This window comes from Chrysochloris asiatica, unplaced genomic scaffold (assembly GCF_000296735.1).
Source record: "Chrysochloris asiatica unplaced genomic scaffold, ChrAsi1.0 scaffold00101, whole genome shotgun sequence".
NCBI lineage: Eukaryota > Metazoa > Chordata > Mammalia > Afrosoricida > Chrysochloridae > Chrysochloris > Chrysochloris asiatica.
In genome coordinates, this window is record NW_006408619.1 from 289,448 (window position 1) to 304,341 (window position 14,894).

Sequence of the window (14,894 nt, forward strand, 5' to 3'; positions counted from 1 at the left end):
AATCCTTCTCGTCAAGTTGTGCAAAGGGAATTGAGATGCTGGGCCAATGCCGGTCTACACAATACTGAAAGCTCCCCGCCCGCTGGCACGCTCACTGGAAACCTGGTCACGGCTGCCCTAGTGCCACCACCTTGGTGCTTTCCGGGACCAGTGGGCCAGCCAGGCCTGCTTCTGCTGCTCTGCCCTCTAGGCCTTACAGTTTTTACATCTCCACAAGGATCAGAAATCCACCAGGGATTCCAGTTTCCCAGACACCCTGCCCCCACCCTATACCGTTACTCTGGCCACTCCCCAACCCAGACAGATCCATGTTGACGTCAGTGGTGCCTAACTCACAGTACTCAGAAGTCAGCCAGAGGGGCGTTACTTTCCCTGGCACGGGGGAAAGGAGACCCACTCAGGAGACCAATCTTTGAAATGTACAAAGACAGTGTGGGAAAAATTAGTGTTGGTAGGAAAGACGTCCTCTCCCCCTTAAGATTCCACATAATGAGGTTCGAGTCTATAATTTCTCCCAAGAACACATTTGAGGGGCATACCTGCTCCCCTTCAAGTCCTCGAATCAAGAACCCAACCACTCACCCACACCCCTCTCCCCTCAGCAGCAATAATTGTGTACTAATGAGTCACCCCCACACTGCCCAGCAGTCCCGCAGTCTTCGTCCACGCCCTCCCTCCCTCCCTGACTGTCACATCAAACCCGGGAGCAGCGTCCCAGTAAGATCACAGTCATCTCTCTAGGGTCCCTTCTTCCGTCACTGGGGGACAACCAGCTCATAGAGCTGGGACACAAAAGTCACCTCTTCCTTCCAGCACCCCTACAAGTGGGAGGCTGGAATTAGGCTGGAATGAGATGGGGTGCCAAAGTGCAGGAGTGGTGCCCCAAATCCAACCTGGGCCAGACACATGGCCCCTCGTTGAAGTGTCCCTTCCGATGGTGGCTGGCAGCGGCAGCCTGTGTCCATAAGCTGCAGGTAATGGTCCAGTGAACTGGCCACTGCTGATAAGAGCCGAGCTCCGCCGTGGTGCTCCATGGCCGCCCCTCCCTCAGCAGCGGCCCTTTATGTTTTGCGAACATTCCAGTTGTAATCTGGGTTGTTCTTTTGCTCTAGTGACCTCTCCAGAGGAGACCTGGAGTCATGAGGAGACTTCTGAGAAGGGGGTGAGCGAGGGTCTGCCACTGCAGAGTGCAACGGGGGCAGAGGTTGCTTATAGTCCCCCAACTTGTCTGTGTGGAAAGAGCGGTAATGGTCGGAAGGGCCCTGGCCATGGTAACCCATGGGTGGGCGGTGATCAGACATCCGCCGAAAATCCTGCTGGTGGTAATTCTGAGGCCTAAATTCATCGGATCTCCGTCGCTTGGAGTCATGATGGTGCCTGAAACAGAAATCCAAGGATCAGCAGAGACACTAAATACAGCCAGCCTGCCTGCACCTCTCTGCCTCACAGACTCAGACTCATGGACTCTTCCAATGGACAGGAACTGAAAAACCAAAACTAAAGGACTAACGAAAGACTACTTGACATTAACTGGCAGTAAAGCAGGCCCAGTGCTGAGTGATGGCTCTGTCAGGTAAAGTCTAGTCAAGTTTATAAATATGCTCAAGAGGAAAAAAACGTTAACAGCAATTTTATAATGGATTGTCGTCGTTGTTAAGTGCCATCGAGTCAGTTCCAACCCAGAGCGACCTTGTACAGGGTTTCCAAGGCTGTAGAGCTTTACGGGAGCAGAAAGTCTCACCTTTCTCCCGCAGAGTGGCTGGTAGTTTCGAACTGCTGACCTTAAAAGTTCACATCCCGATTCGTAACCACTATGCTACCAGAGCTCCTTTATAATGTATTAGTAACAGTAAAAATCATAACCAACCGAAATATTCAACAAAAAGGGAAGGTTAAAAGTCAACTTAATTTGAAGAATATTAAAACTTTTAGCTGGGACATGGTCAAGCTACTCATGATGCTATTAAAAGACGAATGAACAACAATCCATTTAAAAATGGGCAAAGGATTTAGATACACAAACGGCCAGCAGGCATGTGAAAAGACACTCAACATAGGAAATCACCAGGGAAATGCAAATCAAAACCACAATGATCCACCTAGGATAGATAGAATCATTGTTTTTAAGCAAAAGTATATAAAAACTAGAGTATTCATCCACTGCTAGCAGGAGTGAAGCTGGTCTTCAGCAAGCTTAGTGTGCAGACGCTCAGAGCTACCGTCCAGGACTGAGCAGAACTGCCCTGTGCGGTGTCAGGGGCTGGAACCTTTACATGGAAGCACACTGCCACGTCCTTTTCCCATAGCAGCAGCTGGGGGTTCAATCTGCTGGCCAAGTACTGAACCGGGCTCTTCAAAAATGCCGTAAAACCTGATCACTGCACTCCCAAATTAACTGAAAGCAGGGACTTAATCAGATACTTGTACCCCAATGTTCAGTGCAGCAATATTCACAATGGTGAGAAGATGCGAACACCCTAAATGCCTATCAACTGTTATATCCAAACAATGGGATATTATTCGCCACGAAAGGGTAAAACACTAACTACTATGTACAACAACGTGTAGGGACTACCACAAAAGGGAGTAAGTATTACTACTACGTGGATACGTCTCGAAACCATTATGACAGACACAAAACATTAGATATATGATATGATTCCATTTATTCAAAATGTCCAGAACATATAAGTCCAGAGACAGAACACAGGCTGGGCTGCAACAGAATACAGGAGAGAGGGTGTGGAGAGAAACTGTAATGGGTATGGGGAGGGTTAGTCTTGTAGGGATGAAAATATTTTGAAACTTGATATAGATGATGATTGGGCAACAATGAACATACTAAATACCACTGAATTATTATTTAAAAATTATTAATTTTATGTTATGTGAATTTCACCTCAATTTACAAAAATTACTGAAGGAGAGCGAGAAAAAAAAGTGAAGGCTTCAGTTTCCACTCCAGACAGACTAACGTGGACTACATTTACCCACCTACTTCAAACAACCAAAAAGGGTCAAAATACATGGAAAATGGTCTTCACCACACCAGGCAATGATGCACAGTGACCCCCGAGGGAGGGAACACCCAAGGTGGGCCTGTGGGCTGCCTCACTTACTATCTTGAGACAGGCTTCTTGTCACAACACAGGGGAGGGAGGAGCACAGCCACCTCTCAGCAGCTATGATACCCAGGACCGAGAGCATGAAGGTGTTCTGTCCAGAGGAAGAGCTTGAAGACTGTTGAGTATTCACTTGAATATTTTAGCAGGGTGTGCATATGAGGAACTCTCCCAAGGCCAGGGAAAGAGCTACCTAAAATGATTAGCCGTAACAGTGGCCCAGGTCCAACAGGCCCAGAACCACTGCCTGTTGACCCCAGGCAGACTGCAGCATCGTAAGGTTCCAGGAGCACAGGGCGGGGTTACAATGAGGGTCCTTGCCCTCAGAGTGGTGAATCATAGTGTTTGTTCTCTCCCACCTACCAAACCCTAACAGCAAGACTTGAAAAAACCAAACTGCTTCAAAATAACCTAACTGTGGTCTCAAAACAAAGCTCAAGAATACTAGTGACAATACAAAAATATTTAGCATTCGACAAGGTCAATTTTACAACATCTGACATCTAATTTTAAAAAGAGTAGGTTTGGAGACAACAAAAACAAATCAAATGCACAATGAGGAGATACAGTTACCACTGATAGTGACTTAGAAGGTAGAAGAGAAGGCCTAAAACAGTTTGTGTAATTGTGCTCTGTATTTCAAAGGTTGTAAAGACATGGCAGATGTCAAACACCAAAAAGATCCAAAAAGAACTTCTAGAGATAAAACTAGTTTGTGTGAAATACAAACTACACTGGATGGGCCTCACAAAAAATTCATCACTGAAGAATATTAGTAGACACAGACACAAATCATTCAAATACAGAGAAAACACAAGTTTTCAAAGAACATCAGTCAGTAAGCTTAGGGACAATTTCAAGCAGGCACAACTGAACTCGCCCGAGGAGAGAAGAGAGCGGGCCAGCAGAAAACAAGGATCTGAAGAATGACTGAAAAATGTCCAAATTTGATGGAAATTATAAACCCAGCTCTAAAATGTTAAAAAATCTCAAGCAAGAAACAAGAGGAAAAATATACTTAGGCACATCATAAGAAAATTACTAAAAATCAGATATAAGGAAAACCGATACTATATGAAGAGACACAAATACATGGTAGGGGCTTTTTTAAAGAACTAAAAGAAAAAACTGTCAGTATAGAAATGTATACCCAACAAAAATATGTTTCTGTAATGAAGGCAAAATAAAAAAAATTTTTTTTTCAGACATATGAATGCTGAAAGACTGACCCACCCCCCTGCCCCCGCAGAGTCACAGAAGGCAAAAATCCCTCCAGCAGAAAAATTAATATGTCAAAGGAACCACGCGTGTACACAGAGTCCTGGGAAATAACTACAGAGGCAAATGTAGTTAATCTTACAGGTATATATTTAATCCTACAAATATCTTTAATATATTTAATCCTACAGGTAACTAACTGTTTAAAACAATGTTAGTAGTGGTTATGACTCCAATAGTTTATGGGTACCACTTTTTTCCATTCCCTCAAAGGCACAGACAAAATTTGTTCTCTAAACAGGTGAAATGGTAAGACCCCAAATGCTCTCTTATGATCCAGAGAGTAAAATGTAAAACCTAGTATTCAAGGCCCCTATTATCCAACCCATTCATCTTCTGGTCACTCCTTCCTGGGTGACTATTCTTGGTGTGGGTCTCAGATGTCTCCTGTATTCCTTTCTGCTTAGCTGACTCTTCTTCAGGGTCCAGAGCAACAATCGTCAGCTCCCCATCTTCCTCAGGTCTTAGAAAGACTCAAATTCCCTACCGACAACCATCTGCACAGCACACAGGGCCAACTACCTACCTTGTATCCTGATTCTTCTAGAACCTGAAGAGGCCTGATCTGACTTGGTCTCCCTCCCTCCAAGGACTGTGCCTGGCACATAAGAAATGTTCACAAAGCATCTGACTGACACAAACATTAGTGTTTGTGTAGTGTTTGTGTCTGTTCGTTCTTTCCTCATAAACAGTAAGCTCCTGGCAGCGTTAGCACCTCGTGTCTTGGGGCCTTGTGCATACCTATCGTAATAATCTCTGTGTCCTCGGTGGTCTCGGTCACTGCTGTAAGGGTCATACGGTCTTTTTCTGGACAGGTTGTTGGGTCGGTAGCTCCCAGAACGGTGAGTATCCATGTGTCGCCGATCCCCATAATGGTGGTCCTTGTACCAGTGCTGCTCATACTGATGGTGCCTGTCACTGGCCCACGGTGGGTTGTTGGTGCCACCACCGTAGCTGAACTTCCTTTCACGCTGCCAGTCTCCTCGGTCTGCAGGAAATGAGAGAATGAGCGCATGACTGCAGACATGGCTGGATTCCATGGCCACCATGGGAACACTGAAAGACTGACCCGTTAGACAGAGGGACACGTAAGTTCCTCCTTGGTGTGCTGCTGGGTAACACCAGCAATAACATGAGTCCTGAGAGCCTGTTTCCCCAAATTTTGAAACAAAAGGAAGTGCATCACCTCTCTCCTGAAATGGTAAAAACTGTTCGCATTTTCCATGCTCTCTTATTAGCCAATCTGGGGCAGATCCTTAAAACAAGCTTTTTCTCAAAAAACAAAACCCAAACCAAAGCAGACAGGAAGTTAGAAGGTGCCACTGGGAGTCACAGAGCTCTAGAAGACAGCTGTCCTTAACACGTGGCAGGCTGACCTGCCTGCTACACCACAGCCATGCCTGCTCTCTGAACAGCTTTCCTGGTGGGATGGGCACGTTCTAATATTCTCTCCAAGGAGCTCTGGTAATATCATGGTTACGAGTCGGGCTGCTAACCTCAAGGTCAGCAGTTCAAAACAGGCCGCAGTTCCACAGGAGAAAGATTCACAGCCTCGGAAACCCTATACGTGAGTCGGAACCGACTCCACAGCTCATAATCAACCAACCAGTCAATATGTGGACTTCTGGTGCGGTGCTGTGGGTCAGCACTTGACTGTGAACCACAAGGTTAGACGTTTAAACCCACCAGCTGCTCTTTGGAAACCCTACAGAGGGTTGCTATGAGTTGGAACCGACTCAACCGGACTTAACAACAACAATATTCTTCCCCAACCCACACCAACAGTAAGTGCAATCCTCACATCAGATTTGGGGCATCACTATAATTGCCATGCTTAAATAAAAGTGAAATCCATGTTGGCTTCCGGACCCTCCTTGTTCCCAAGAAGAAAACCAAACCCAAACCCACTGTTGTCAAGTCAGCTCTGACTCCCAGGGACCCTCGAGTACAGAGGAGCATCACCAGCATTTGGTGGCAGCTGACCACTGAACCCCTGGGCCCAGAAGAATAACACAAATTCAGAGCAGAAAGGAAGGTAGAAGCACACAAGTCCAAGGGTGGAGACTGTAATGCATTACCCTGTGATCCCTCCCCACAAATACACGTCCATTTGGAGCCTGTCTGTGGAAACAGAGTCTCTGCAATGCAATCACCTGACAGATCACAGAGATCAGACCACCCTGGACTGAGCGTGGGCCCCACATTTTACAGAAAAGGCAAAGGGAGACCTGAGATGTGGAGACAGAGAGAAGGTGGCCATGTGAAGACAGACGCAGAGGTTGGAGTTATAGCAAAAAACATCAAAAAAGTTGAGGACAGCCACCAGATGCTGCAAGAAGAAAAGAAACTCATTCTCTCTCGGAGCCTCCCAAAGGAACCTACCCTGGCCACACCTTAATTTTGGACTTCTGGCCTCCAAATGTGGGCGAAAAAAAAAAAAAAAATCTGTTGTTTTAAGTCACACGGTTCCTGGTATTTTGATATGGCAGGCCTAGATATTGTAGCTAGAAGATGGCTTTCCCACGAGGCCAAAAGGAAATACGTGGCCTTGTGGGAAAGCCACCTTTTAGCTACAATCATCTAAAAACCAAAGACTTAGCAACTTTAAGGAATCTGCGCAGCTTACAACCAGTGACTTAAGTCCACTGTGAGCTTGGGTAGATCTGACCAGATGACTAAGAAGTAAGAAACTTTTTGCTACTCAACCTAAAAATTAATCAACAAAACTGGACACCTGCACAATGAAAATGTCATTTGAAGATGGTTTCAAACACAATGGAATGATTTTAAATAGGGTGTCAAAGTTTATGGGGGGGCTGTTGTTATCATTAAGTACCGTGGAGTTGGTTCTGACTCATAGTGACCCTGCACAGGGTTTCCGAGACTGTAAATCTTTATGGGAGCAGAAAGCCTCATCTTTCTCTCACGGATTGGCTGGTAGTTTTGAACTGCCGACCTTGAGGTTAGCAACCCAATTCGTAATTACTACGCTACCAGAGCTCCTTGTTGGAGAGCTGTTGTTGTTGTTGTTGTGAAGTGCCGTCAAGTCGGTTCCGACCCATAGAGACCCTGTGTAATAGGGTTCCTGAGGAGCGAATGGTGAGCTTGAATTGCCAACCTCGTAATTCAAACAGCTTTGCAGTCTGGCGCATTAACCCATAGCTCCACAGTGATGCCTACAATTCATGCCAAGTAACTTAGTTCCAGACTAACTCAAATTGCTTTTCTTTCTTCTTAAGTTTTTTATGAGATAGGTTACTGGTTAGAATCATTGGGTAATTAATGGGAGCTCCCAAGGTTTCTCAGAGAGGCAAGGGTTACTATGCTGGGAACACCAAATTGAAGAGATAGCGGAGGTAGTAGTTGTGTGCCATGGAATCGGTTCTGACTCGCAGCGACCCCACACAGGATTTCTGAAGCTGTAAATCTTTACAGGAGCAGAAAGCCTCATCTTTCTCTGCAGAACAGCTGGTAGTTTCGAACTTCTGACCTTGAAGTTAGAACCCGACTTGTAACCACTACACTACCAGAGTGGTGTTGCATTCATCATCAGAAAGAACACTTCAAGATCTAGAAGCATAATGCTGACTGCAACAGGTTGATATTCATACATCTTACAAGGAGGCTCAGTTAATACCACTATGGATCAAATTCACACATCAACCACTAAAGCCAGTGATGATGAAATTGAAGAATTCTTCCAAAATCTTCAGACTGAAATTTATCAAACATGCAATCAAAATGCCTGGATATTACTGGTGATTGTAATGTGGAGGTTGGAAACAAAGAGGAAGGATCAGTAGCTAAAAAATTGGGCCTCGGTGACAAAAATTATACTAGAGATCACAGGACAGAATTTTGTAAGACCTATGACTTATTCACTACAAAGACCTTTTTAGAACAACATAAAAGGTAAACATACACATGGACCTCACTAGATGGAATGCACAGTAATCAACCTGACTACATCTCTGGGAAGAAACAGTGGAGAAAGCTCAGCATCATCAGTCAAAACAAGACCAGGGACCAACTGTGGAACAGACCATCAACGGCTCATGTTCAGGCTGAAGCTGAAAAAAATTTAAACAAGCCCACAAGAGCCAAAACATGACCTTGAATCAATCCCACTTCAATGCACAGGGACGTCAATTACAGATTTGACGCTTTAGACATCAAGGACTAAAGACCAGAAGAGCTGTGCGGTCACATAAGGAACATCATACGGGAAGAAAGCAGAAGGCCATGAAAAAGACAGGAAAGAACGAACAACATGGATGTCAGAAGAGACTCTGAAACTTGCGCATGAGCATAGAGAGGCTAAAGCAACAGGAAGAAATGATGAAGTAAAGGAGCCGAACGGAATATTTCAAAAAGTCTTCGAGAAGACAGAATAAAGTATGATGAAATGTAAAGATACTTGGAGCTAGGAAACCCAAAGGACCACTGTTCAATGATTTCAAGAGACAGCACATGATATGCTCAAGAAACAATAGTACTGAAGGAAGAAGTCCGAGGTGCACGGAAGACACCGCTGAAAAACAAGGCTGCAGGAATTAATGGAATACCAACTGAAATCATTCAGTAAACTGGGAGTGCTCACACGCCTGTGCCAGGAAATGTGGAGGAGAGCTACTGGCCAACTGATCGTCCATCCCAAAGAGAGGTGCCTCAGTGGGACGAAGGGATCATCCATCAGTATCACTATCACAGGCAAGTACAATTTTGCTGGAAATAATTCAAAAATGGTTGTAACAGTACACTGACAGGGGACTGCCAGAAATTCAAGCTGGACTCCCAGAAAGAAGTGGAACGAGGGATATTACTGCTAACGTCAGATGGATCTTGGTTGAAAGCAGAGAATACCAGAAAGATGTTTACTTGTACTTTACTGACTGCAAAGGCTTTCAACTGTGTGGATCTTAACGAACTATGGATGACATTGTGAAGAATGGGTATTTCAGAACACTTCACTGTGCTCGTGAGGAACCTGTACATAGACCAACAGGTAGTTGTTACAACAGAACTAGAGGATCCTGAATGGTTTACAATCAGAAAAGGTGTGCCAGGGTTGTGTTCATTCACCACACTTATTCAATGTGTATGCTAAGCAAATAATCCAAGAAGCTGAATGATATGAAGAGCATGGCATCAAGTTTGAAGGAAGATTCATTAACCTGTGATATGCAGATGACGTATTGCTGGCAGCAAAGAGAACTTAAAATACTTACTGACAAAGATAAAAAACTACAATGTAGTGTTCAGTAAGGACTGCACCTCAATGTAAAAAAAACAAACATCCTCACAACTGGACCAATGCATAACTGGACCAATACATAACTGGTTCATTTATGTTTCCCTTGTAGCAAGGTTGGTCACCTTGCCATCTTGACCATTTGAATGTCCCCTTCTGCATGACTTCCTTATTCCTAATGTTTGCTCATCTTTCAATTTGGTTATCCTTTTGTTAATATTAGCATTTTTAATCATTCAATTGATATAAAAATACAAGCTTTTTCCTTTAGTCGAGCATTTGCTTTTTTGTTTACATTGGCTATGTTTTTCCTAATTTAACACTGAAATAACAGTCTTTTCAATCTTTATTTTATGCTTTCTCTAAAAAAAAAAGGATAAAATCTTGGAAAAGAATAAAGCTGTTATCTTTGGAAAATGAAGTGATTCTTCCCTCGGCACCTATTTAAACCCCCTGTAAGGACCTACCTGAATTACTGAAGTGTCTCTTATTGGGGTGACTGTAGTTATCTCTTGGATGTCCATGCATCTGTGGGCCGTGGGAGGCAGGCAAATGAGGCTTCTGAGAATGAAGGTTGTGCGGGGTATGAGCCTGAGACATCACAGAATCCCGGCTGGAGCCTGAGGCCTCTGGTCGAAATGCCTTTTTACCACCAATTGTATCATCTTTCTTCTTTTGCTCCTATACAGTGAAAGGAAACCAAAGAATCTCAAGACCCCAGAAAGAACCACCTTGAAACGCATCTCTCCTGTCTCTCAAGGACTGGCCTATCACTGACTATCTTCCTACCCAAAACGGCTCATAAATTTCACTGCGCTCACACAGCGTGACCAGGCTAGGAGTGACCCAGCTGCTGCCTGTGGCCAACCAGACCATCACAGGAACACCCTTCTAAGCACTGCGTGCATGACCTGGCCCAGGCCATCAGCATTCTCAGAGAATCATCTTGAACTGTGCAAAACTAGCAGTAGCCTCACCCTGAGGCTAAACTAGCTCCTAGCCATGATCCTCAAGCCCAACAGCTAAACTGTTTGATACAGCTTTATTACACAAGCAAAAGGTCTGATATAAAAACATTAGTAAGTAAGAAAGAAACCAACTGAGCTAGAATCTCATCACCAAGGGATAATATGGTTAAATTGTGGATTTCATCTCTCTCAAATGTTTTGAATCTTTATTGTTGTTGTTAAGTACCGTGGAGTCGGTTCCAACTCATAGTGACCCTGTGCAGGGTTTCCAAGGCTTTAAATCTTTATGTAAGCAGAAAGCCTCATCTTTCTCCAGCAGAACGGCTGGTAGTTTCAAACTGCCTACCTTGAGGTTAGCAGCCCAATTCATAACCACTACACTACCAGAGCTCCTTGAATCTTTGTACACATATATTTAAAACAAAGAAATTACTTGGTATTGTCTTTTTTTTTTCATTTACTATATTGTGAAAATCTTCCAAGTAAGTATTTATTTCTACTTACTTCTCTAATGGTTGAATAGTATTCCTTGATAAGGCTATTTAGATACATCAATCTATTTAATTTACTTCCTATTGTTGGATATCCAAGTCACTTCCGTTATAAACACTTTCAAATCTTTTATTATCTCCTTAAATTTTATCCTTTTACTGTTTTAAATTCTGATTTGGGTGAACGTTTCCAGAACAAATTGTTATTCCATTCAATAATTCTGACACCTCTTGTTTTGTGGAATTGATTGGCTTCCCCACAGTAGAAATCCCTCTCCGTGTTTCCCATTCCCATTCATCCACATTTCTCATCCCTTCCTGCCTTCTGAGCCTCATCCCCGTGCAAAGCTGCCCTTTGGATCTCAGAAGGCTGAGTGTTCTGAGGAGTGTGTACCTCCCTGGTATATATACACTGTTCACTGAAAGTTAGGCACTGCAGTGAGCTCAGCTCCAGGCTGTGAAGGCTGCCCAATGACCACAGTCTCGGGGGTTACACCAGTTATCAGACCAGTAAGCCTGGCCTTTTTTTTTTTTTTTATCATTTCAAGTTTTATTCCACACATTGCCCTCCCCTTCTATCCAGGACCTCCTATTGTGATCCTTTTCAGAGCGGTCAGCAGTGGAAGCCAGACACCATCTAGTTCTGGTCTCAGGGTTATGAGGACTGAGGTTCTTGTCGTTCGTAAGTCCTTGGACTAAGTATTTCCTTGTGTTTAAATGTCTTCACTCTTTGCTCAAGATGGGGAGAGACCAATAAATGTACCTTGGATGGCTGCTCACAAACTTTTAAGACCCCAGTTGCTACTCACCAAAGTGAGATGCAGCCCACTGGAGGACAGGAGAATTAAAGGCACCCTCTCAGAGATCATCACTACTCCCAGCCAAGTTAGACAGAGAGGACTTACTTAACCCACTGTGCTTCTTAGCGATCAAATTCTGCTTTAGTCTTTTGATAAATCTTATAGGATTAGCCTCAAGAAAGTCTGTGACAACTTGTACTTCCAGTAGTAGGATCACTATTTTTTGTTACTCAATTTATACTAACTTGTGATATTTACAACACAGACCTCTACCATTATGTGTCCCACTTCAAACACTCATCAAGACCTTTCCTGACAGTATTTTTTTTAAATGCTTTTATAATGTTTAAAATTTAAAACAACAGGTAGCAATGTTAGTATATTATTGACATATGTTACTGCTATGCTACTGGGTTGTTGGTTTTTCTATGAAATCAAATTACAACCAACTTGCGTATATTACTTCAGCCCAACACGGTTCTAGGAACAACAAAGACTTACTGAGCATTTCCAACACCACTCTGAGCCCTGAGGACCCATTCAGAAGTGAATGGGCCCAAGACCCCTGTCTTCATGGAGCTCACATGCTCGGAGGACAGACGTTAGTTAATAAGGCCCAGCCTGGCCTAAAGTGGCTGATTTGGGTAGAACCCTCATGGTGAAGCAGCCGGTCTGCACATAGGCATGATCACACCGGATCCCTGCTCTACAGGAGAAGACTCCCACACCAAAGAGGGAAGCACCATCCGGGCACCTATTCACGTTTGATCCTTGATGTGAGCTGTCTGGAGTCTATGAACAAAAGCTGAAAGGACACCAAATACATGGTCCAACAAAGAACCAAAAAAAGCATTTTCTGACCACAACCTTGTTATATAACAGAACCACATTAATAGGCTAACCTAAGATATTTGCATATGAAAGAAGAAAGATTTAGTGAAATATGATTCTGGGACTTAAGAACACAGATGAACACTCCTGTGTTCTGATACACTGGCTACTTCAATCATCTGCCTTACAGGAAGCTAGACTCCTAGTGGGCATGTCAGAGAACACACTGTTGGAGAGGGTGTTGCCCCACACTGTGAAGTTGAGGGCCCCGTCACCCCCTGGGCCTGGGCTTCCACGGAACATAGGGCAGAAAGTTAGTACTTTACTTTTACAGAACAACCCAGGAATGTTTTTCTTTGGGATGATCTTTTGTTTGTTTACATCAGGATGAAAGCTCTGCTTTACCTCCTCTTCTTGAGACCTTTTCTTATGCGCCATCTTATATAACTTATGAAGTTTTCGAGCATCAAATTCTGTAAACTTGGAAACAAAAATCCACAGGTTCCTTTAAAAAAAAAGAAAATCAACAGTTTGGGTGAATTACAGAATACAATGATTTTTTATATAAATGGAAAGCTAGTGAATATTGCTGTCAAATTCTCTCCAATTGCACTTTAAGTTACAGAAATATTCTTTTTGGTCCATTGCATCAACAATACACCTTTACATGACCTGTCAACTGAGTGTGAGGGGTCTGGAGACTCCATATCAGTAGCATTCAGGGGCAGGTGTTCTCTCTGTAAGACTCGGCAATGTTGAGTCCTGAGACTCCACCTTCCCCACGTCCCAGGCTGGGATTTCTGTGACCCCTTCCCTCCAAAGTCCACAGCACTCACACTAGCATGGCGTTACTGACAACAAGGGAGCAACATGACAGCATGAACTTTTAGAGGCCAAGTGGGTTGGAAAAAGTGTCTCATAGCATCTCAAATCTTCTAAAGAGTTGTATCTCCGTGCCATGCCATTGACTGGACATCTATTTTTGACTCCCTAACTATTAAACCATCTGCTTCAGGTAGAATGCCATTTTACCTTCCTTTCTAAAGGCCTCTATATTAAACTTCAGTCTTCCTAACAAATGGCCTGCTAGTCACGAAACCTACCAGTGCCCTCTCACTGCCCACTTTCAAGCCTTTGCAGAAGCCTGTAAACCCTGTATTTAAGTAGTTCCACTCTGCTCTTCTACGTCCAGTACAAGCGTCCCTGCTGCTGAGATGGCCTGCTCTCTGATTACTCTTGTACATAAGCTTCCCTCCATTCTCGGACCTCCCACTACATCTGGTCTTACATAGATCATGTCATCAGGGCAGCTTTCTGGAGTCTTACTATATCTAAACACTCACACGTGAAGAGCCTTTTTATGGGTTACTGCTAGCCAGGAGCACGTGAACACATGCCTTACACATTTCAACCCAGAACTGTGTACTAAGATGATTCTGAGTTATCTTCTCACTAGAATTAAATGAGGCAAAGAGGTAAGATGGACTTAGTACAGGGGGAATTTGGTAACAGGACTAAGGGGGGAAAAGTGACATTTCAGAAATAAATTTTTATTTTCCACCATGGATGTGAAGCATGCTATGTATGGATACATCACGGATAGAAGGGTTTCTTTTAAAGCCAATTATTTTTCAAAAACTAATCTAGTGAAAGGGTATATGTCACATAAAGATAATTCATGACCCTAAGCATGAAGAATGAGTATCAGTCAGAAAGTACTGCTAAAAGGCTTATCAATGTTTATTAGACGAATTCTGAAAATGTGAAGCTATCGTTTCTCGATGTCTCCTCCACCTAGGTCCATGTGCTCCTGAAGGCCGAGTTTCCTCCTCTGGCTTCCTGGTGTGGCATTGTGGGAGAAGCACTGACCAGGTTAACTTCATAGTCAGAGGTTCAAATCCACCAGCTGCTCCTTGGAAACCTGATACAGGGTGGCTATGAGTCGGAACTGAGTCGACGGCACTTAACAACAGCAATAACAACCCTTCTCTAAAGAATTCTGTGCTTGATTTACACCAAGTCAAAATGAGGCTGTTTCAGTGCTTTAGTTTTAGTATCTCAAGAGACTCAAATCATGTTCTTTGTGAGTTTGTAGAACAAAAAGAAGGCTGATGGGTAACACCATAGCCATTGGGTAGGTGGGGTAAGGTTTC

The 14,894-nt window shown here is 43.7% G+C and overlaps 1 protein-coding gene across 1 annotated transcript in view; it reads right to left on the bottom strand.

Annotated features, from left to right (window-relative positions):
- Positions 1-1,061: 1,061 nt before the first annotated feature.
- CHD2 (chromodomain helicase DNA binding protein 2) overlaps positions 1,062-14,894 on the bottom strand; it is a 148,376-nt gene continuing 134,543 nt past the window's right edge. The window contains exons 36-39 of the mRNA XM_006867108.1: positions 13,147-13,246; positions 10,119-10,332; positions 5,142-5,388; positions 1,062-1,377 (exon numbers count right to left, since the gene is read on the bottom strand). Coding sequence (XP_006867170.1) covers positions 1,062-1,377; positions 5,142-5,388; positions 10,119-10,332; positions 13,147-13,246 — 877 coding nt within the window. The remainder of the gene's footprint in view (positions 1,378-5,141; positions 5,389-10,118; positions 10,333-13,146; positions 13,247-14,894) is intronic.